Source organism: Hydra viridissima, unplaced genomic scaffold, assembly GCF_058129835.1.
Source record: "Hydra viridissima isolate aposymbiotic clone 2 unplaced genomic scaffold, HvirCarnegie_v1 scaffold_5, whole genome shotgun sequence".
NCBI lineage: Eukaryota > Metazoa > Cnidaria > Hydrozoa > Anthoathecata > Hydridae > Hydra > Hydra viridissima.
Genome location: NW_028324304.1, coordinates 14,262,818 through 14,285,064, shown reverse-complemented (window position 1 = coordinate 14,285,064; position 22,247 = coordinate 14,262,818). Strand labels below are relative to the sequence as shown.

General features: G+C 30.8%; 1 protein-coding gene across 2 annotated transcripts; it reads right to left on the bottom strand.

Annotated features, from left to right (window-relative positions):
- Nucleotides 1-12,947: 12,947 nt before the first annotated feature.
- Nucleotides 12,948-22,217, bottom strand: LOC149888841 (facilitated trehalose transporter Tret1-like). 2 transcript variants are annotated; one of them, XM_090088672.1, is made up of 5 exons: nucleotides 21,993-22,217; nucleotides 14,857-15,093; nucleotides 14,438-14,644; nucleotides 14,012-14,315; nucleotides 12,948-13,888 (listed from the first exon to the last, which is right to left on the bottom strand). In XM_090088672.1, the coding sequence occupies exons 2-5, from the start codon at nucleotides 15,058-15,060 to the stop codon at nucleotides 13,185-13,187; spliced, it is 1,419 nt and encodes a 472-aa protein (XP_089944798.1). In that variant the 5' UTR covers nucleotides 15,061-15,093; nucleotides 21,993-22,217; the 3' UTR covers nucleotides 12,948-13,184. The 2 variants fall into 2 exon arrangements, with proteins under 2 accessions (XP_089944798.1, XP_089944796.1); XM_090088670.1 differs by lacking the exon at nucleotides 21,993-22,217 and adding an exon at nucleotides 20,250-20,422.
- Nucleotides 22,218-22,247: the final 30 nt, after the last annotated feature.

The window sequence follows — 22,247 nt, the reverse complement described above, 5'->3', positions numbered from 1 at the left end:
AATCCCCTAAACTCTTGCAGTGAACAACCTTCGCCATATAACCAGTTTTTGTTGATGGCCTTATAAGTGAGATATTGGAAACTTTGAATAAACTTTTAACCATTCGACCAGCCATTGTAAAATTTTCCCTAAATTTTGTTTTAACAGTTTTTAAACTTGTAGTTTAATGTTACAGCCAGTTCTTGCATCTTTTTACTTGAAAGACCAGTATTGATTCGAACTTGAACCATGTCCAAAGTAGTTAGAGAAGTTCTTGATATGCACTGAACAATGCATATGAACAATGGAACTCTATCTTCCTTAAAATCAATGGAATTTCCAGAAAAAACACCTAGTATTCTTTCCTTGATGAAATCAGAAATATGCCTGTCACATTTTGAAAAACAGAAGAAGCATAGAGATTGCCGACAATCTTGATGAGTTTTTCTTTTACATGGCATTTCAGTGATTAAAAAACTGATCTTTGAAAAATAGCTTCAGTACAAGCTTGTGTTGGTAAAAAATCTTTTTAAGTGTTTAGGCTGTTGACTGCTTAAATGTAATTATTTTGATGTTGTGGCTTTTCCCGGAAAATAAGAAACATTTGTTTTCAAATTTTTAAATAGTCAAAGCAATAAAAGATTTTAGGAGATACTTCAATACAAAAAAAAAAGCACATCAAGGTTATAGATTTTTGATTTATACAAAAATACTTGATTCTAAGATTAATTTTGAAATTATTTTATAAATTACCAATTCATTTTAAATTTACAGTTCTAAAGTAATTTTAACAATATAAAAAAAAGTCGTTATTATATCCAATATTTAGTCAATTATTTTGACCAAAATCAACAAAGCAAACCTATGGGTTTAACAACTAAAATATACAGAGGTTTTTATGTGTTTTAAATTCAGAACAATTAGAAAAAGCGCCTCTAACTATGTGTTTTCTACCCCATATTTTATACAAACCTGGACAAAAAAAGAACTCTTTTTGCAGACAAAGTACACACAAATGTGAAGTTTAAAAACCATAGAATCCCACATCCACTAGTCACATGATATTGCTACTAAATTAGTTATTTGATGTAACTTTGAATCTTTAAAAAGCATAAAAACCACAAAAAGCTGCTATACTTTAGCCGTTTTTTCAAAAGCGAGATTCCTAAAAAATTTTGAAACTTCCATTGTCGATAATAAGGTTTGAATAAAAATGTAAAGCATCCGTTGTCTCTTTTTAAAGAGGCTTTTAGTGCCGTACCCTATACATTAGATCCCTGTACACAAACCACAAGTGTTAGAGAACTGATTTTTTATCAGGTTATAGCCAACATATAAATGTAAAGAGTTTTTGATTTTTAAAAAAAACTTTTTATAACCCGCAAGCGAAAAAAAAAACTAAACAGATTTACAACGGCACTCCAAGTGCGATCAGTAGCGCAAAGTGCTATAAAACTTTAAATGTGATTTTGTCCTTTGGGTATAGAGATTAGATTTTAGCTTTTACATCTGGTGATACCTGAGACTTTGCAAATTAATGCCCCATCGGTCGTTTTTTTGGTCCTCAAAATTGAGGTTGGGGCCATTTTTGGATAGGTGTGATTAATGCTTAAAAGTGGGGTCATAATAGTTATTTGTACAATGCCATCCGATTCAGTGGGATGTCTTACCGAACCAAGAAGAAGAAAATGTAATAAGTTTAATAAAGCTCAGCACACAGAAGAAATAGAAAAATCGAAGAAAAGAATTTGTTACAAGTTGAAGCAATCTAATTGTGACCAGATAAACAGATCCTAACTGCGGAAGATGTAAAAAGTTTTTGATTTATTTTAACGCAGAAGAAAAAATTCTATAATCTTTGCAGTTGGTGGTTGTCCTAAAAATGAATGTGATTTTTATCTTTTAGGGTTTATCGATAGATTTTAAATGCATAGACATCAAAGGAGGCACATTATACATATATCACATATTTATTAAGAGACACATTTGACAGTAAAAATAAGCATGTCTTTTTCATTGATAATAGTCCTAAAAAATGTTGTGAACTAGGAATGTTATTTAAAATATTTAAATGACAACTTCGGCTACAGATTTGTTGACCACAAGTAGATGTATGCTCGACTTGTGAAAAACTTAACACTAAAGTTAAATCTCCAACACAAAACCATGTGGCAAAAAGAGCAGCAGTTGCAGAGTTAGTAGTTCACAAAAATCAGCAAAGAAGTTTTATAATAAATTCAAAGATGTTTCTGAGATTTGTAAAATTAGAAGTGGAAGTAATCGCCATTACTTTACGGAGTGGTACAGAGGTTTGATTGAATCTATATTACCTAGCCAGTATGTCTCAGTATGAAAGTGTTATTAAGACAGCCAAAAAATTCTCACTAAAGTAAAAAGTCAGTAAAAAACAAAGACATTTAAACTTTCATAAAAGATGGCCATTTTTTAAAAAAAAAAACAACAACCGATATTGAAAGAAAGAGTGAAAAATTCAACATGAGCCAGTATACACATAGTCTGTGTAAAAGTGTATTAAATAGGAGATTTTTGAGAAAAAGGGAATAGAAATTTTGAAGAAGAGGTAAAGAAAAAGAAGTAAAGAAATATTTTTAAAAAGAAAAAGAAGATTTTAAAACGAGAGTAGTTGTACTGCAGTTAGACGGCTTTGGCCATGAGCCCAAAAGTGGAAAGAGAATATTTTTATGTTACTTTAGGTTACACGCTACTATCAGTATTTTTAAATATTAAAAGATATATACACAAGTTAAATATATAAAAGAATTTATTGAGGAAACGAGAAAAGACAGTACTACGTATCGTTATCATTTCATTTATGTTTGATTGAGAAGCTATTATATTGCTGCTTACTTTATGAAGATTCGGTTTTTATGTTTCGGTTTTATGTTTCGGTTTTATGTAAATCAAAAGTGTTTAAAATTCTATGAGTCTACTGTTACACGAACCATACACGAAACACACTCCACACGACACTGAGGGCAAACCATTAGCCAAATACCTTAATTTTACCAAACATAACCAAATACATCGCCCAAAGACTAAACAATATCTTCCCGCGTTTCTCAAAAATTCCCGCCCCTCACAGTATCTATATACAGAAATAGAAAGGGGAGCTTAATACGTGTAAAAACATTAGTACACGTGCTGTCGTCAGTTGTAGAATGAAGAATTTAGTGAAAGATTGAAGAATTAGTTTCAAAAGTAGTTTTAATGATAAGAGTCAAAATTAGGCGTATTACGGAGTTTGTTTGTGTATCTACAATGTTAAGGGCCAAAAAACCGGGATTTTGTATTTCTAAGGTCTCTTAAAACCAAAATGTTGAAAGATTCTACAAAATCCAGGAGACAACGAAATCCTGGGACACGAACGTTAGTCCAGGGACAATAAAAAGGGATATCCATACATTTTATACAGCTAAGGTCATATGTAAGAACCCCAAAACACCTTTTAACCAAAAAAAAAAAAAATTCAAATACAGAAGACATGAAAAAACCAAAAAAGTATTGCAGATGGAACAATCCCAGCAGAAAATCTACTATTGATAGAAATCAATTTAGGTTCAGAAGCTTACAAACTGCTGGACAATAATTTGCTGACGGTATGTGCAATTTTTTTGGAAAAAAGATCAAACATTGCAGCTGTTTCATGTGGACATATACTTTTCCCAACATGAGTTTCAACTTTACTGCTGTGGTTTCTTAGTAACCGCTTCAATGTCACGATGTTTATGAAACATTTTTATCTGATAAATATCTAGGTTCGTACTACACTTGAGCTAATTTATTTTCAGTTTGCGGTGTGCATATGGTATTACGCACTTCCTCCGATACGCGCTTAATCCAGCATCACGCACTTCACACTTAGTTAACATATTAGCTGTTCATGAGACAACCCAAAAAAATCTTTAGAAAATTATATCATTGACATAAAAGTAAAAGTAACAGAGCTAAAAACAAATTAACTTAAAAATGCGAGATAAAATTAGAAGTTGATTGATTAAAAATGTAGACGAGTCATTGTTATATCTTACCGGTAGAGCTGTGACAAGGCAAAAGAGGGGAGACTTAATGTAACTTTTAGAAATCTCATATGAAACTCAAAATGGTTGCAAAAGTAGAAACAGGATGAGACACATTACTTTCTAAATGAAAAAAAATGCGAAGATTAATTACATTATACATAAATTAAATTACATTCTACTAAAATTTTTTTTTATGATACAACAGTTATTTTCTTCTCTTGCCAAATTTTTCGTTGGTTAAATGTCGTATTCAACTTCCATGGGTCAATTTTCTTAATGCTTGGTAGCTCAATCCACGATCCACTAGGAGGGCCTATACTTTTAATGCCGGGTGTGGAGTAATAGGAGAGAAACTTTAATCGTAATTGAAATCAAGCATATGGGCTCAGAGTTGCTGCATCCTAAAGTTTAGCTTATTTTTGTAGAAGATATTTTTTTTTTTGCGGCTAATCAAGTAGTTTTTTTTTCCATTATCCTTCAACACCACTTTTCGCTTTTTCACTTTAGAAAGCTACACAGCTGTAATTCTAGCCAGTTGACGTTTATTGAAATTTTTATAATAGCCAGTTGACGCTTATTGAAATTTTTATAATAGCTGAAACATAAATTTTTTTTTTAAGTTGTTTTATAATGTACAAGCTCCAAGGATCATATTTTTTTTATCTGGGTTACAACTAAAAATGTGTAAATTTGGCGCTATGTTATCGTGCGCATGTGCAAATTTTACGGAAAATAATCAGCGTTTTCAAAATGGAAACGGCCCTCAGCAACGAACGTAACTTTTCACTGGAAACCAAGTAATTGTACATTCTCCAACACAAATAAGTTTTTTTTGTTACTGTTTTAACTTAAATTAGTTTAACGATAACCCGGTTGTGTACTGAAACACTTAAAACAAGAGAAGGAACATCTAAACGTTCGTTAACATTTGTTGTTGAGAAAGATGGCTGCCACGTGATTAACTACTCATGATTTGTTTACAGCTTCATTTTGTTTGCTTTTAGTAAAGACGAAAAAAAAAAAAAAAAAGGAACTATATATTAATTAGAAATAAAAATTAAAAATGGAACTATATATTATGTAAAATGCTATTGCCAAAAGTATTTTTATCCATAAAAATTTTTGGTTTTTTCTCTTTTTTTTTTTCGTGATTATGAACACACCCAACTTTTAGGATTAGTTTTCTGATGGTGAAATTTTAGGATGCTTTTTAACCACTTTGTTGGGCAAGGGATTGATTAATAAATACGCTTTAAGTTGTTGAACTCAAGATGAATTGATTCTTCACCTTTTTCGCTATACAATTAAAAGCCAGCACCCCATTTTTTCAAAAATGGAATAGCGTGATCATCCAACAGGTGTAACTTCGGAGGCACTAAAGCCTCAGGTCAAGTTGTACAATAAAAATTCATCAATTCATCAATAAAGAAAAAATGATAACAATATGAATTATGTAGCACTTATAATATTACATGGGATTATATAATCCCAGCTTTATAAGTTTAATCATCATAAATCATCATAAATCATCGAAATTAACTTTTTAGGCATTGTTATAGTTTCAATATAGGGGAACATGGGGCAAGATGACGAACGTTTTGAAAAACACTTATATCTTATTCAATAACTGTTTCAATAAGTAAAACTTTATCAAAAAGTGGAAAAAAAATTATTATGCTTCACATATGTATAAAAAAAACCTATATAAAAAATAAAAATAGACTGGAAAAAACTCATTAACCAAAGTTACCTCAAATTTTCATCTTGCCCCGTATGCGGGGCAAGATGGCGACTTTGAAAAAAGTAAATTCCATTACACCATTACCTTCTCAAATAACACGATATCATAATTTTTAGTTAATAAGATATGTAATACAAACGGTTATGTAATTTTTTCAACAATTAAACTATATATTTATATAGGGCTATGCAAAAAAAGTCTATTAATCAGTTCATAGCAAATTCCAACACAACAAAATAAAGCAAATGTCAAACAAAATATTTTAATGCATAATAAAGCAATGTAATAGTGACTATGCTACACAAAAGTTATTACAGTGCAGGTTTATGGTAAAACATGTACTTTTGCGAAAAGACAAACGAGTCATCTTGCCCCGTTCATCTTGCCCCTAGGCTACTTAATCTTCAAAATGACTCAGAACTCTACATAAATAAGTTATGATAGCTTAATACTACTTGTATGGCTTCCAAATTGAACAAACTGAATGAGAAATTCTTGCTTACCTTAAGCTGGTGATGTAATGATGAAAAAAATCAGATGCAAGTGAATAATTTTTTTTTTCTTAATATCGGAAAAACCTTATTTTATACTTATCTTTCATCCCGAAAATAATATTTATAAAGAAAACATAAATAAATCTAGTAGATATAATCTACATCGCTCTCAGCTACAGTCAGCTTTCATATTTAGTTGAATTTTGAAGATAATGGTAGGTCGTCATCTTGCCCCATTCGTCATCTTACCCCATGCTCCCCTACTCTTCAACCTAAATAACTATAAACACAATAAAATTCCAAAGCGCTTTGAGAAACTCACTCAAAAGCAGAGAGAAAAAGAAAAAAAATCAAATAAAACATACTTAGTTCATTTAATATTTCATTTTATTTTGTGAGTAGAATATGTATGTACTACAGTATGCATAAAGTTTATGAATGAGTAGTTTATATTTTTTAATGACTTCGATAGCTTTTATGTGCCGGTTTGTCTCAGAGAATCCTTCATCATAAACAAGCTTTGGAATGGAATTACATAACTTTAGCATAGAGTTTTTGTAAAAAAGAAAAACGTCTCTTTAAAAGATATATTGCATGGTTTTATATTATTTGTTATTATTGTTATTAATAATAATGTCTCAGATTTGGAAGAAAATCATTTACAAAAGAAAGAGAACCTGAACCATTTTATGCACATGATTTCCGTTAAAATTTTTTCCATGGAATACTTGTTGCTTAACTTTCAGTTTTTGTAATGTAGAAACAATCTGTTGTGTGCAAGGTCCTTCACCTTACTTCAGTGTAGATTTAAGCTCCAGAGTATTACATTGTTTTGTCTATAGAAGTATAGTAATTGCTTTTAAGTTAAGACTAGTTAAATTATACACTTATACATAGTTTGGAAACCAGCCAGAAGCAGTGCAATATTGTCATCACTTGTAAACCATTAACGTAAAGTAAAAAAATTTAATGCTCAGTAAAACTTGCTTTGTTATGTTGTATATAGACTAAATTTCAGAATTAAAAAATAAAGAATTTGGAAATTCTACTGTCAGATTTTATTTTATTCTGACTCAGTTTTACTTTAATCGACAAGTTGCTTTTTCAGTTCTATATATTCGTGCGCAATTAAATTTTAAGGTTTTTTTTAGACACGTATACTTTGGTTAATATAGAAACTATATAAACTTACATTTTTTTTTTTTAAAGAAGATTTCTATTTTTAAAAGAAGATTTCTATTTATAAAGAAGATTTCTATTTATAAAATTATTTGAGAAAATTTTAGGATTGCAATTATTGAGAAATCATAAAATTTTTTATTGTGTACATCGTTTTCGATTTCTATTTATGAAGCATGCGCATAAACTGGAAGTCTACAGCAATATAGTAGATGGAGTAATTCCCTGAACATGAAACTAATATGCTCTAGGTAGCTACAAAACTAGTTGATATTTTGTATTATTTATTATATCTCAAGTTATGCTGTACTAAAGTAGTTAAGTAAATAATTTCAATTTCTATATCATCATCAGCGTTATTTCTTAAAATATTAAGAATGTCTAGCTATATAAAATTAAGCTTAAAACTTGATTCTATTGCAGCTATCTTCGATAGCTAAAAGGAAGTTAATGTGACTGGTTAGATGAGACCAAAAATTTTCGACGAATCCGACAGACTTTAATATAACTTAATTTCTATTGTTTAAAACAAAAGATTTGTAACAATACGCAACGAGCATGGTTCGCAAAAAAAACAATATCGTTGCCTGTCTATCTCTTATACGTCCATGATATTAACTAGATAACTCGCGCTTCTGCAGTGAAGCAAATTTTTTGCCAGCCCAGGTTTGTTTTGCCAGCCTGAAATGACTCAGCTTAAATAAAAAGGCTACCGGTATTAAAGACTTTAAAAACTTATTTCACTCTTTCTTACGGAAATTTTGTGAAGTTAGACATCTAGTTAATATATATCATTGAAACGACCGTGTATAAGAACTGAAATTTCTTATAAGTAGTCATCCTAAGCTGTCCTTAGAAAGTTGCAGATCTTGGAAAGGAGAGAATGACACCAATTTTTGAAGTTCAAATGCAGAAGCTTCAAAAAAAAGAAAATAAAATTAGACGCATTATTATTGGTTAATATATTTTTTTCAAAGTTAAAAAAAAAGCATATTTTTCAAAGTCCAATTTTTTTTTTTTGAACGACAGGAAAAATGTTTTTCTAAAACCAATACGTTACTAAGAAGTTAACAAGTTTATTACTTTTTTTATGAACTCAGTTTTATCATGTGCATATAAAAAAACAAAATAAAAAAATACCGGAATTAAAAAAAAATACCGGAATTTAAGGCAAAAGAGGGCATCAAACTTGAACCAGGATAACTTTGAAGGTTAAAAAAAAATAAGGAGCGCAAATTTTAATTTCATTAGGTAAAAGCCAACTCAAGGTTAAGTTTCGTGAACCAAAACCTTCAGCAAAAAATGTAAGAAAAAGATTGTTTGAAGCCGTTAGAAAACAGACAGCCAGAGATTAAGGTGGCGTAAGGAGATATTGGGTTGGTCTATGGAGAAGTGGAAGCAAGTAACTTTTAATGATAAAAATTTTAGCTCTGAGCTAACAAACAGTAAAAGCCAAATTCTTGTTATAAGATTTAAATCTGAAAGTTGTAGAAATCGCTTTGTCGTAATAAGTTTGCAAGTGGCGGAGTTTGTAGTTGGAGTTGCTTTAACTTTAACAAACTAGCTTTTTGTAGTTTCTGTTCAGGTTGAATCAACCAACACACCTGTACGGCGACACCAGGGAACTACAAAGTACTATCAGTAACGATGCTGATTGATCAAAACGAATAGTGAAAGTTTCAATTAGATATGACTCTTGCTCATAAAATTGCACCGTCAAAGCTTGGGCGGAAAAAAAAAAGAGGCAAAAGTTGAAAGCCCTGGACAGCTCGATCACCAGATTTTAATCCAATTAAATCTATTTGTGGTTGGATGGAGAAATAATTAGTCCTATTCTGAATCAGCCCCGTAAGTAAATAAAACAAAAACTTTTCAACTTTTCCGTTTAACTTAGCCTCCATTTTCACAGCACCTAAATTTTGCTAAAACAGAAATAATGTAAAAGACGTCATGTCACTGATAATACTGTTGTTATTTTCTCGTTTTCTGTTTGTACAAAAACTATTTTCAGCTGGATTTTTGTATTCTTTACATTCAAAAACATTTGTGTGCAAAATTGAATCCGTATACAAATGATTTTGAGTTGATTTTGAAATGATTTTGAGTTTGGGAATCCAACTTTATAAACAAGTTTTTAAAAATCAATAAATGATTAAAACATGGATAACGTAAAAATCTAAAATAATTTTTTCTTCAAAACTCTTCTTATTTCTGAAAACCTAACCAAAACCAACTGTTTCATTTTTCTCAGTTTATAAGTTTCTTTTGCGGTGAATTAAAAGAATCAAAATCTAACAAAAGTTGTGCTGTAACTATTTTTTTGTTTGTTGATTGTAGAGCCTTTAGTGTTGTTTCTCAAATAAATCGATGACATGACACCAATATTATCTTAAAAAAAAAACCTATTTTTACAATTTTTCTCCTTTTATACCGGCCTAATATCCCTCAAAAACGTCATAAAAACCCACACATATTTACAACTAACACATATTTAGAATTATTTTTCTAACAACTATCAAACTATTAATTCCGAAGCGTCATTGAACATAGCATTTTGGAGGCATGCGCCGTTCCCATGAGCAAATACTCCGTTTTGTCTTTTGTGAAAAGTATGAAATATTGACGGATAACGAGCCGACGTTTAAAATTACTGAGAGTGTTTATTAGATTTCGAAACTGCTCTGGCGATAAAAGTTCTCGTAAAAGTTGTAACAGCCGAGATACATTCTGCTAAATCTGTGGCGAGTTTACACTTGCGTCTCAGCAGTGGCGTATCTAGGGTAGGGCAGGCAGGGCACGTGCCATGGGCGCCAACCTAAAAGGGGCGCAAAAGAGGCTAAGCATAGAGCGAGAATATACCGAAGAAATTGATTTTGACAGTGTTATTAAGAAATTTGCAGCAATTAAAGCTAGAAAAAAAAAGTTGTAATATATGTTACATAAACAAATTGTTTGTTTATAATGAATAATGAAGTTTTATTAAAAGTTTGTGTCATCATTTATTAAAAAGTTGAAGTTTATGTGGGGGAGGAGGGGCGCGAGATCGGTGTTTGCCCAGGGCGCTATTTACCCTAGGTACGCCACTGCGTCTCAGAGACGTTCTATAACTGCTCTTATGAAGAAAGCTTATCATTTGTATTTCGACAGCAATATTGGTAACCAAGACAAGGAGTGGGCGCCTAATATTTGCTGCACAACATACGCTGTCAATCTAAGAGCCTGGCTTAGAGACACTCGTAAAAGCATGCCGTTTGCTGTTCCAAAGATCTGGCGAGAACAAAAAGACCATATGACAGACTATTATTTTTATTTGACTAATGTATCTGGTTTCTCTTCCAAAAACAAGATTACTGGAGAATGACTGGAGCTTTTTTCTTGAAAATCCAAATAATCTTTTTGCCCTTTTGAAGCTTCTTTTTCTTCAAACGAAGAGCAAGAAGAATCTTTTTTTTTCGAGATACTGTAGACCGACTCTTTAGATTTATTGAATGTTTTCACCACATTGCCGAAAGTCAAAACTAGAAAAGGGGGAGGACGGTGAAGAAGGGAAGAGGGAACCTTTACCACTTGCTTTACTACTTGCTCATACCTTTCATTATGCTTACATTTTATAAATATGGTTCGTGGAAACCACAATAAAATAATAGTTGTGAAGTTTAATGTTTCTATCACCCTAAAAAGTTACATAAACTTATGATATGTTTACGGTATATTTGGTAATCCATTTCAATCAACTAGATCGTTTTGCCACAGAAATCAGTCAAATAATTCAGTATCACAGGCATTCTCACAGATTTCCTCCGGTGAGGTGCCGACTCTTGACTGACGGATGAAATGCCAGGTTAAAAAGTGTTATGTATGAAATTGCAGAGCGTTTGTTTGACATTCTAATGGATGAATGCAATTTTGGTTTTACGCTGACATATGAGGAAAAGAAGCGATCCTTATTGTTAGTTATCAAGGATGATCGTTTACTCTACTCCAATTAAAATAAAGAGAGGCTGATTCACTAGAAACAACAGCTTGTTACAGACTGACAAAAATCTATGAACTAAAACTAAGCATTCTGTTTCGACTTTTGAAGCTCCAACTATTTTCTTTAGCTAAACCAGCCGTTAGCACAGAACTATTTAGTTAAAAAGTAATAATAATAATAAATAAATAAACTCACTAAACCAGTAAAACAGACGTGCTAATATACTAAAAAAAAAACTTAAAAAATTTTAATAAGTTCAAATACAGCTATTCACAAAAGTTTAAACGATTGCAGAATTTTCAGATCTAACCTTCGGTTTTTCTTGAATTAAAATCTTATGGAAATAGATATCAAAATAATTTTTTTCCAATTTGGTAAAGAGGTTATTTGTTTATAGAATAAAAAAAAAATTGGTTTCAACTCAACACTGTTTACTCAGAAATTTCATTAAAAGGTAGGTGATACAAATTAAGAGGTGTCACAAAAGTTTAAACGATTTTATTTAGGATCAATTATTTGCTATTTATTTGATAAATCCGGTGCGAAATTTTTTTTTATTTTTAAATAAAGTTAAAATGAGTAGTTTTACAATTAAAAAATTCATCACAACGTCATCAGGCAGCTTTTAATTCATTAAAAATCAACTTGAAATATTGTAAATTTCAAATTAATTTCAATTGCGTGCAAATGGGTCGAAAATCAGTTTCTAGTGACATCTAATGGCAAGTTATTGGTATGGCGAGGACAAAAAATCACACAAACGTTCAAATAGGCAAAATACTTCACATTTCTGAATAATGCTTTTTGAAAAAAAAGTTCAATGTGATGCCCTGGTGCTCTAGATCACCAGATCTCAACCCAATTGAAAATATTTGGTCTTGGATCGACAATCAACTGACATACCATGAAATTCAATCAACTCAGCATTTAAAGCAACTTTTGAATGAGTACTGGTTGAAGGAACCTCACGTGATGTGCATGAAATTAGTTGAATCAATGGATAAACCAGTTTATCTTTGCTATAAAAACAAAGGAGGACACTTTAAATATTAATTTAGCTTTTTTTTCATTTTTTGTTCGAATGTTACAACTCGTTTAAACTTTTGTGCTTCTTATTTTTCCTATATGATTTTTTGTAATTGTTTTTTTCTAACTAAATATTAAAATTTTTATAATATGTTCAAACTCATTTTAAAGCTAATTACTTTTTCTTTAATAAATAAAAAAAATTAAGTCGACATCATTTTACAGTTTCTTTTTATTAAACAAAAACCAAACATACTTGATAAAAATTCTGTAATCGTTTGAACTTTCATGAATAGCTGTATATACATAAGCATTTTTGTGAAAAAAAACCATCCCCAACATTGAAACAAAAATTTTTATTACCAGACTTAGTTAAAACTGATGAGGGAAAAGTATTTTATGTATGCCTCGTAAAGGAAATTTATGTTAAATGTTCCGAATGAACCTGTGAATTGATTTACTTTTAGAAGTTAAGTTCAATTTGCAGAACGTTAGAAACCTAGCAACCACAATTTCACAATATTATTCAAGTCATAAAAGTTTAATATTTATAGATTATTAACAGAAAAAAATTTATAAAAGTAATTAATGGCAAGAAACGTCAAATACGTTCTAGAGCCAAAAACATATCTAAGATATTTTCAAAATCAGACGGAATTACCGAACCCATGCAACAGTTAGTAGCTGCAAACTTTTTATATTACATGTTTAAAGATTTTATGTTAGGCATAAAGGAATTGTAGGTCAATTCAATAGAGACGATTGCGGAATCCGTGATAAATTAGGTAGTAGTGTTCTATTTCTTCCAGAGTTTTACCTCTTGTTTCAGGTACAAAGTAGAAAACAAATAGAAAGCTGATAAAACAAAACCCGGAATACAGCCAGAGAGTTCCATATTCTTTCATTAAACTCACGGTACCATAGAACGATATTGTTATGATAAAAACAAAGGTCCAATTGATGCATGTTACAATGCTACTGCCAAAACCGCGTGCACGCAGCGGAAAAATTTCAGACATGAGCAACCACGGTAGTGGCCCCCAACCAATAGAATAATTTATAATGTAAATAACAAAGCACAACAAAGCCACCCACGAAACATCTTGCGCAAAAGTATTAGTTCCAATAGTTGCGTCTTTTTTAACAATAAAATAAATTCCGAGGATGAAAGTGCAGAAAAACATAGATACACTTCCAATCATGAGGAGCTTTCGTCTTCCAAACTTGTCGACAAAAAAATACGTCAAACAGGTCATAAATACCTGAACTAGAGCCATCAACAAAGTCATTGATCTACTTTTAATACTCGCTTTTTGGAATATTTGCTCAGCGAAAAACAGCATGGAGTTTATGCCGCACAATTGTTGAAACATCATTAATAATGAACCAATTATTATTGGCCGAAATAAACCATGTGTCTTAAAATCGTTTATAGCAACTAAAGGTTGTTGTTCTAGATAAAACAGAGACCAGTAAGTCAACTTCCAGCTAATATTTATTTATAAGACAAGAAAATATAAGATATTCGTAATTATTTGATGAAAAAATGACGTTCAACGAAAATAACTTAATTTACCTAAGTTAACTTCAATTTCACAACATTCTCCTTCAACATCGTGAAATCTACCGCGAAGCCACTGTAAAGCTTTAAATGCTTTTATGCGCCGTTTGTGAGCAAGCAACCATCTTGGAGATTCCGGCATAAAAAACATTAAAAACACCATAACTAAAGCCAAAGCAGCGCCTACTTTTGCAGTTACTTTATGATTAGTATAGAAACCAATCGAAAAAGCTAAAAATATTCCAAATGTAATTTCAATCTGGTTTATAACACCCAACCTTCCACGGAATTGAAATGATGAGACCTCTGCGATGTATATCTAAACTCAAACAAAAACGTTGGAGATAAAACTTTAACACAGGTTCGTTATTAAGGAATTACTGACAGAAGCCTTCCATTTTGTAATGAGATTAACTTTTAAATCTATTATATTTTACTTACAGGTACTGCCAGTGAACTCATACCTGCGCCAGCCCCCGTCATAAGTCTACCAATAAGCAAATAAGAAATACCCGAAGAATAGCTTATAAAATACCATCCCGGAGTAAAAAACAATGCCGTCATCATGATTGTAGTTTTTCTGCCACACTTCTCTATGCAAAATCCACTCAACATTGATCCGATAATTGCGCCAACACCAAGAAGCGACTAAAAAAGTAAAAGACGGAAAGAGTATCTTAGATCTAACTTAGATGTTAAATCTTTTAACTTTGATAAACAATATTTAGGCTTCTTCTTGTTTCTTGTTGTACTTGTGTACTGCGTGATTTTCAAATTCGAATGCTTATAAAAGTTAAAATTAGATATGGTTTTATATATTTGAAAATGAAAAAAATCAATACTGAAAAAGATTTTCTTACCGGAAACAATATATATTGATTCTTCATTATATCTTTTATTTCAAATTCGGCAGAGGAGGAATAACCAATGCTGAAACCAAAGCAAAGAGATGCGAGTGAAGCAACAACAACGGGTACAAATGATGTGCTGAAGCGCTCTTTACCTTCCGCGTTACGGTCGTTACCTCTCAACGGAAGATATTCTTCGGCTCGAACATCTGCCATTATGTAATAGTATTTAAAATGCGCTTCTAAATGCTACAAAAAACCACAAAAGTATGGAAATAACTTAATATATAAAAGAGCAATTTAAAAAACTTTTCGCTAACATGAACCCCCGCTTTCTTGCTAAAACTCAATTGACATTAATCAAATTTAGTACGATTAGGTTGAAAAGTTGATTGCTTCAAAAATTTCAATTGCATGCAATTTTATGTAACTGAAAATTGACTACAAAAAAGAGACACAGCGAAGAAAACAAAGCATTTGGTGAACATTCAAATGAAAAGTAAGTTTTTTAGAGATGAAAAGAGATGCTCTAATAGTAGCATTAAAGGCAGAACGCAACGTTATAAAAATTGCCCGATCTTTTGTTTTTAAGATTCGAAAGGTATTCCCAGACTGTCCTAAAATCACCTTTGAGGTATTTATAATCAAGCTATCCAGGATTAATGAGTAGATTAAATAGTAGTGTTGCCTTACCACATCCAGATTTACCAACAATAAGATCTCTAATATTTCAACGTATTAATGGGTTAGTTTGACGTTTGTTAAGAAATTCATTAAATTAATACCTGGTTAATGTTTATTTTTTTATGTTGATAGAAAAAGTTATAGCATTTACATAAAATGAAAACAAAAGTTGGTAAAATTGTGTTGGATAATAAATCATTATCTAATATCGATCTTATAAAAACAAATAAAGATCTAAAAATTAAAAACTTTAGAGGTATCTACGAGAAGAATCTACGAGATGTATTTCCTTAAAAACCTAGAAAAGTAGGCTGTGGTACTTTTAACTTGGATTCTAGTGAAAATAGAGGAACACATTGGGTAGTCTGGTAAAAAAGAAGAAAGAAAAATATCATTTTGATAGTTTCAATTTGCCACCTCCTACAACTCAGATCAAATACAAAATGGTGTTTAAGTATTTTCACAAATTTATGCATTCTGAAGAAGTAAAAACAAAGCTGTTTTCATGGGAGATTTACACTAAAGAATAGGATTTGGAATAAGAGTTTGTCATTATGTTTTGGTGTGTCCTTGTCAAATGAGTATCCATTTCTTTAAAATATGCTTTTATGCTCTGGTCATTTCTTTAAAGTATACTTTCAAACGAAAATAATCTTTACAAAGTAAGACTTTGTTTAAAAGTGTTGATGATTTTGTTTTTACTATTAAGAATAACTCTGATACTAATGCTGTCATTGAGAAAGGTAAAGCTACTTATATATATTACTATTTTGAGTGATCGAAAAAATTTCCTTTCATTTATAGAAACGGAAATTAAAGAAGTAGAAAAAATTTATCCGACACTTCCGACTGCTCCTCAAATAGAGATGTCGAGCGTGTTAGACCCACAGACAGCAATCATATTTCTGGTTCCAGATATAGATTACAAAAGAGTGATGAGATTTAGCATTTACTTGAATTTGAGCAAGCCATAAGAGAAATGCTGATAAGAACTACCATAGAATATTAAATGGAATTAGCAATGCTGATACGACATTTAAAGCTATATCTATGGTATTAAGTATTGTTAGTGTTGGACTATTACCCACTATTGTTGCAGTACAAGTCGCAGTAGCTTAGGCAACAGTAGTTTAGGTAACAGCTTTAAGCTTGAGATTTTATTAAGAAGGCTGAAAAACATGAAAAGATAAAATATTAACAGAGGCAAAGTTGAGTACTATGAGTGATATTGTTTCAAAAGCACTTAGCGATAACTTTGTTTCACAAGAGCAGTTTTCTATTACTCTAAGTAAATTGACAAAGTAAATACAAATGAGGGAAGAGATAAGACAGAATACACCTAATAGGATAGATGAAGATGAAAAAGCATCACTTGTCAATAAAGGTAAGAAGAAACAATGAGCTCTATAAACGACTTTGTGCAAATTAATAAACGACTTTGTGCAAATTAATAAACGACTTTGTGCAAATTAATAAACGACTTTGTGCAAATTAATAGTGACTGGAATAGTTTTTTGTTTAGAGTGAGAAAAAAAACTCTGCGAAAAATGCATTTTGTGTTTCGTATAACATTTTTTGCGTTTCATGTAGCATAAAAAGATTGACAATTTTGAAAAAAGAGATCAATTATGTGACAGAATATGCCAAAGTGAAGTGAGATGTTAAAGATATGTTTATGGATGAAAAGGTGGGTTAACAAAATGCCCTAGACTTTTCAATAAACAGTATAAACCAATAATTAACAAATTAGTACCAGTAAAGGAAGGTATTATTAGTTTAGAAAAAACAAGAAATGAGCAAAGTAAGACTTTCATGAAAGCTATCACCGCTAAACAACATTAAGATTTTATGCCTATTCCTCAGGGTGATAAATCTTTATTTAGCATGCGAAACCTCACTAGCTCTAATGTAATTTGCACACCTAAAATAGACCGATCCGAAGTTAAGTATAATCTCTATGGACAATTCGCAACATCATATTTTAAAAAGTTAACATCTAATGATGCTGACAACACTTTTGGTATTAGAGATAGTAATGGTAGATTAAATATAGGTAACACTGAAGTTGGTTTTTTCAAATCATAAAATTATAGTAGGTGATAGGAGCATGGTAGGTGATAAGGATTATGGTATGGTGATATGGAGTATAAGTGGATGATAATGAGCATGAAGGTATTCAAGGTCATAGAGAAAAGTTGAATAAGTCTGTTGTTGAAAAAATTATTAGAACACTAATGAAGTTTGGAATAGGATTGGCAACCTCTGATTCTTCAAAAAAAGCAACAAAAAAAAAAAAAAAAAAATGTAGAGCTCCACTCCATTGATAGGAAGGATCTAGTTAAAGACACTAAGTGTATTGTATGCTCCCCTGTCTCAATTGGAAGATGAACTGCATAACCAAGTGAAAAGAAAAGTTATTTTTGTGATATTCAAACATTCTCCAAGTTTAACAAAAGTATAATATATTTGTTGGCTGTCATTGGTATTTTTTACAAATATGGCTGGTTGATTCTTCTAAAGATAAAATTAATGAGACTATAGCAAAAGCATTTAAGACTTTATTCAAGAAGAGAAAGTGAAGTAAAGTTTGGGTTAAAAAAGCTAAGGAATTTTATAATATAGGGGCACAAAGTCTTGTTAAGATTTACTCTACAGAATATCAAAAATCTAGTGTAGTAAAAAGATGGAATCATACAATGAAAGAATATACAAATGTTTTGGATGACCTAGTCAACGAATTTAACAATACTATTCATTTTTCGATTAAAATGACTCCTGTTGAAGCTAGCTTAAAGAAGAATAAAAGTATAGTATGGAAAAATTCATAGCCAAAAAAAGTAAAAGTAATCGAAGAAGTTTTTACAGCATCTGTAGTACAAAATACTACTCCAGTGACATATTAGACTAAAGATTACAATGGAGAAGAAATATCTATGAAGAAATATTTATAAACATTTTATGAGGAAAAAATGAAAATGACAAAGCAAGATGCATTTACGACTGAAAAGATATTGAGAAAAACCATAACAAAGTGTTTAATAAAATGGGTTGGTCACTCAGATTTGTTCAACTCATGGATATATCATAAAGATTAATTCGACATTCCACGTTAATTACTGATATGTTATTTAGTAAAAATAATATATCATCTTGTAAATACAATCCTTAAAATTTTACACTTGTTGATGATTGCTTTACTGTTAACACTTAAAAAATACTCTCACAATAGAAAAATTGATTTTTTATGTTGCAATTACAACTAATGATTAAATTGTATTTATGTGCTAGTGGTTGCTTATATGATTGAAAAGGAAAAATTTAATAGTTCTGTTGCAATTATAACAGATAATTAAGTTGTATCCATGGGTTTATGGTTGCTTATATGGTTGATTTTGGTTAAGACATATTTTTTTACTTTTTAACCCCTAGGTAAACCATGTGATTATAGTTGAGGCAATAGTTAATTATTTCAGCGTTTTTCTATTGCATGCATGTAAAATTTCGACAGCCAAACTTTTAAACATTGAAAAAAAAATTTTTTTTTTTACCCCATTATATAAATAAATGGGTGAATCAGCTCCCACCTTTTCCTACAACACAAATTTTTCAACAAGACTCTGTACCATCGCATAAGGCTCAAAACACTCCAAACTTGTGACCTCTCCAGACCTGAATTCGTTGGATTATACTTTGTGGAGCGTTGTTGAGAGGGATGTTAATAAAAATCTCCACAACACTAAAGATTCTTTGATAGCAGCTATTGTCACAGTAATGGCGACACGGATAAGGAACATCTCATACGCCCCTGCAGCCATTTTAGGTCTCCAATCGAAGCTGTCATTGAAGCGAGGGGAGATTTTCTTCATTGAATTTATTAAGCAATAGTTTAGCTTATGTATCCATGTAATTTTTAATAAAACAAGTATTTTGTTTGTCTTTTTGATCATGATATATAAGATTGTTGTATAAATTCAATTGCAATGGATAGTTTTAAATATTTTGGTATGTTGGGGGTGGAAGTTAGCACTTCCTAGAAAATAAAGATGTTACGTGCTGTTGATGATTACTATGCAGTAGAAAATGTGGGGTTTACGTCAAAGAAAATATTTAGAAATAAAAAAAATCCTGCAATTGAAAATCTGGCGAAATGTTAAAGATCCAATGTTTCTTGTTGATCATGTTTTTACTGTTAGCGGATTAGAGGTCAATAAATTTGTAATTTATGTAGGGATAAATGGTGATCATAAATCCTTAAAGGTTTCGATGAATGGTTTTAATTTTGAAACAGATATTGACTGTAGCTCTAACAGTTTTATGCATCGATGTCTGCTTGATAAAGTTCAAAATATGTTTGCACTTTATGAAGTTCCTCCATCAGAACTTCATTAACTGTTAAAAACTGACATATATCAAATATGTTGTGAAAGATTGTTGTGAAAGATAATAGTTAAATATTCATTAATTTTCAAAAAAAAAAAAATCACAGTAAAAAAATTAAATTATCACAAACATCGTTCGTCACAAATCTCGTTTAAATTTTTTTTTACGTAACAGACGTACAAACTATTTCTTTTTTAGTTTTATTTCTTTTTTAGTTTTTATTATAATTTAGAAAACTATGAGTTATTTGAAGACTTTTTTCCATCAAAATCTTTCAATGGGTTGGAAGTTTACATTATTGAACTTCACGCTGTCATTTTTTTTAAACAAAGCTAGAATACCTTGAGCAACTTTTTGAATCTGTTCATCATAGCTTTAAAAACATTTAAAAGATTTTTAACTTCTGAGTCCAGATTGATTCATGGAGAGCGTCTGAGATGAGAGTTATTAGAATATTTAAGCAAATTCAAAAAGTTAAAATGACATTAATTCATAAATCAATCAGAGAATCTGTGCTATAAATTTATATGTATTTTCCACATTATATTCTAGTTATGTTATCCCAGCAAGCACACAACGTTGAAACAATGTTGAAATGACGTTGATCAACGTCGATCAACGTTATTTCAACATTGTTTCAACGTTGTGTGCTTGCTGGGTTGTTATGTACATTTAATTTTGTTTATTATGTTATATGTAACTATGAATACCTTTTTTACTTCAAAAGAATCGCAATATACAAAGCCCCCTCACTTTGTGGGCTTTACCATGCATGCAATTATCTGAACACCAAAATATTTTTTGAAAAAATTTGGTATCTATCAACGAGTTTTGTTATTGTTTAAGAAATTAGAAAAACTTTTATTAAAGATATTTAAGTCACTTTTTTTCAAGGAAGTCCATTTAAGTTTTTGAAGTAATCAACTTTTCAACCTATATTTATTACATATGTCTTGTGTTGAAAGCTAATCATATTTAAAAAAAAGACTTTTACAAATACGCTCTATTGTAACATTTAAAAAATTATTGTAACTTAAGTCCTTAGTGATTTTTTGTTTTTCACATTGAAATTAATTCGTTGAAAAAAAAATCTAAATTTAGGTTTAAATTTCTACGCGATTTAGGGCCTGTTTATATGGAAAGCGGGCTGGCTCGTTTACCGAGCCAGCCCGTTTGCCGAGATATCGACGTCATCAATATTTTAACTTAATTTTATTTTGCGTTTATATGAATAAACGAGCTGGCCCGGATAGCGATCCGGGCCAGCTCGTTTATTTATATAAACAGGCCCTAACTTTTAAAACAAAATTATCATCACTTACAAAGTGGTCAAAATAAAACAAACCATTTGTTGTCAACGCAAATACGAAAATAAAATTATTACTTTAGAAATTATGATTCAAAAGTTATGCGAGAGAGCAATGTTTGTATATATTATTAGAATAAATCTTGGCGCTATTTTACTTTCACACACCCTGTTTTTATTGCAGATTATAAAAGGTCGTCGTCCAAAAGTAAGAAAACGTGTAGGAAACAATACTTTTTAAAAAGTGAAAGTAACTATTTAGAAATTAAACATGGTTTTTACCGCTGTTTAAATTTTTAAAATTTAAACCGTTCATTCGAATGCTAATCATTGCGGAAATTATGATATAACTACCAAGCAATAAAAACCAGGTCTATAACTAAAACATTTTAGTTCTTTTTTTAAATTCGTCATTACCTTGAAAAAATGGCGAATTTTAGCGTTTTCGTATGAGTTTTTAACTTTTTCAGATTGAATTTAGAGAATATTAAGTTGGTCTAAAAGTATTGTTTCCTAAACGTTTTCTTACTTTTGGACGATGATCTTTTATAATCTGCAATAAAAAAAAAAGGGGGGGGGGGGGTGCGAAAGTAAAATAGCGCCTAAATCTTTTACAACAAAAGTAACCACAGTTGCTCAAAAACGGTTGCACTGGGAGAGCAGATGAAGAGAAAAAAAAAGGTGTTCTTACTAAAACCAAATTCAAAATATCTCCATATTAACTTAAATCTCTTAAACTTATAAATTACAAGCGAAGATAAAACTAGAAAAAACTTACAAACTCCAATTTAACATAAAACACTTTATATAGAAAACGAAACCTTGCATACAAAAAACAACTTCTCGACGTTGTTATTTGTATCACGTCACAATACAAATAGTAACAAAAATTATTAAAGAGGTCATAATTCGTGCGTTACTTCACGATAGCCTTCATTCAGGGATTAATTTTTCGAAGCGTCTTCATAGAGTGCAATGCGCTCTACGTAGCCATAAGCTGCTCAGAGCGCAATGTTGTACACGCATGCACAAT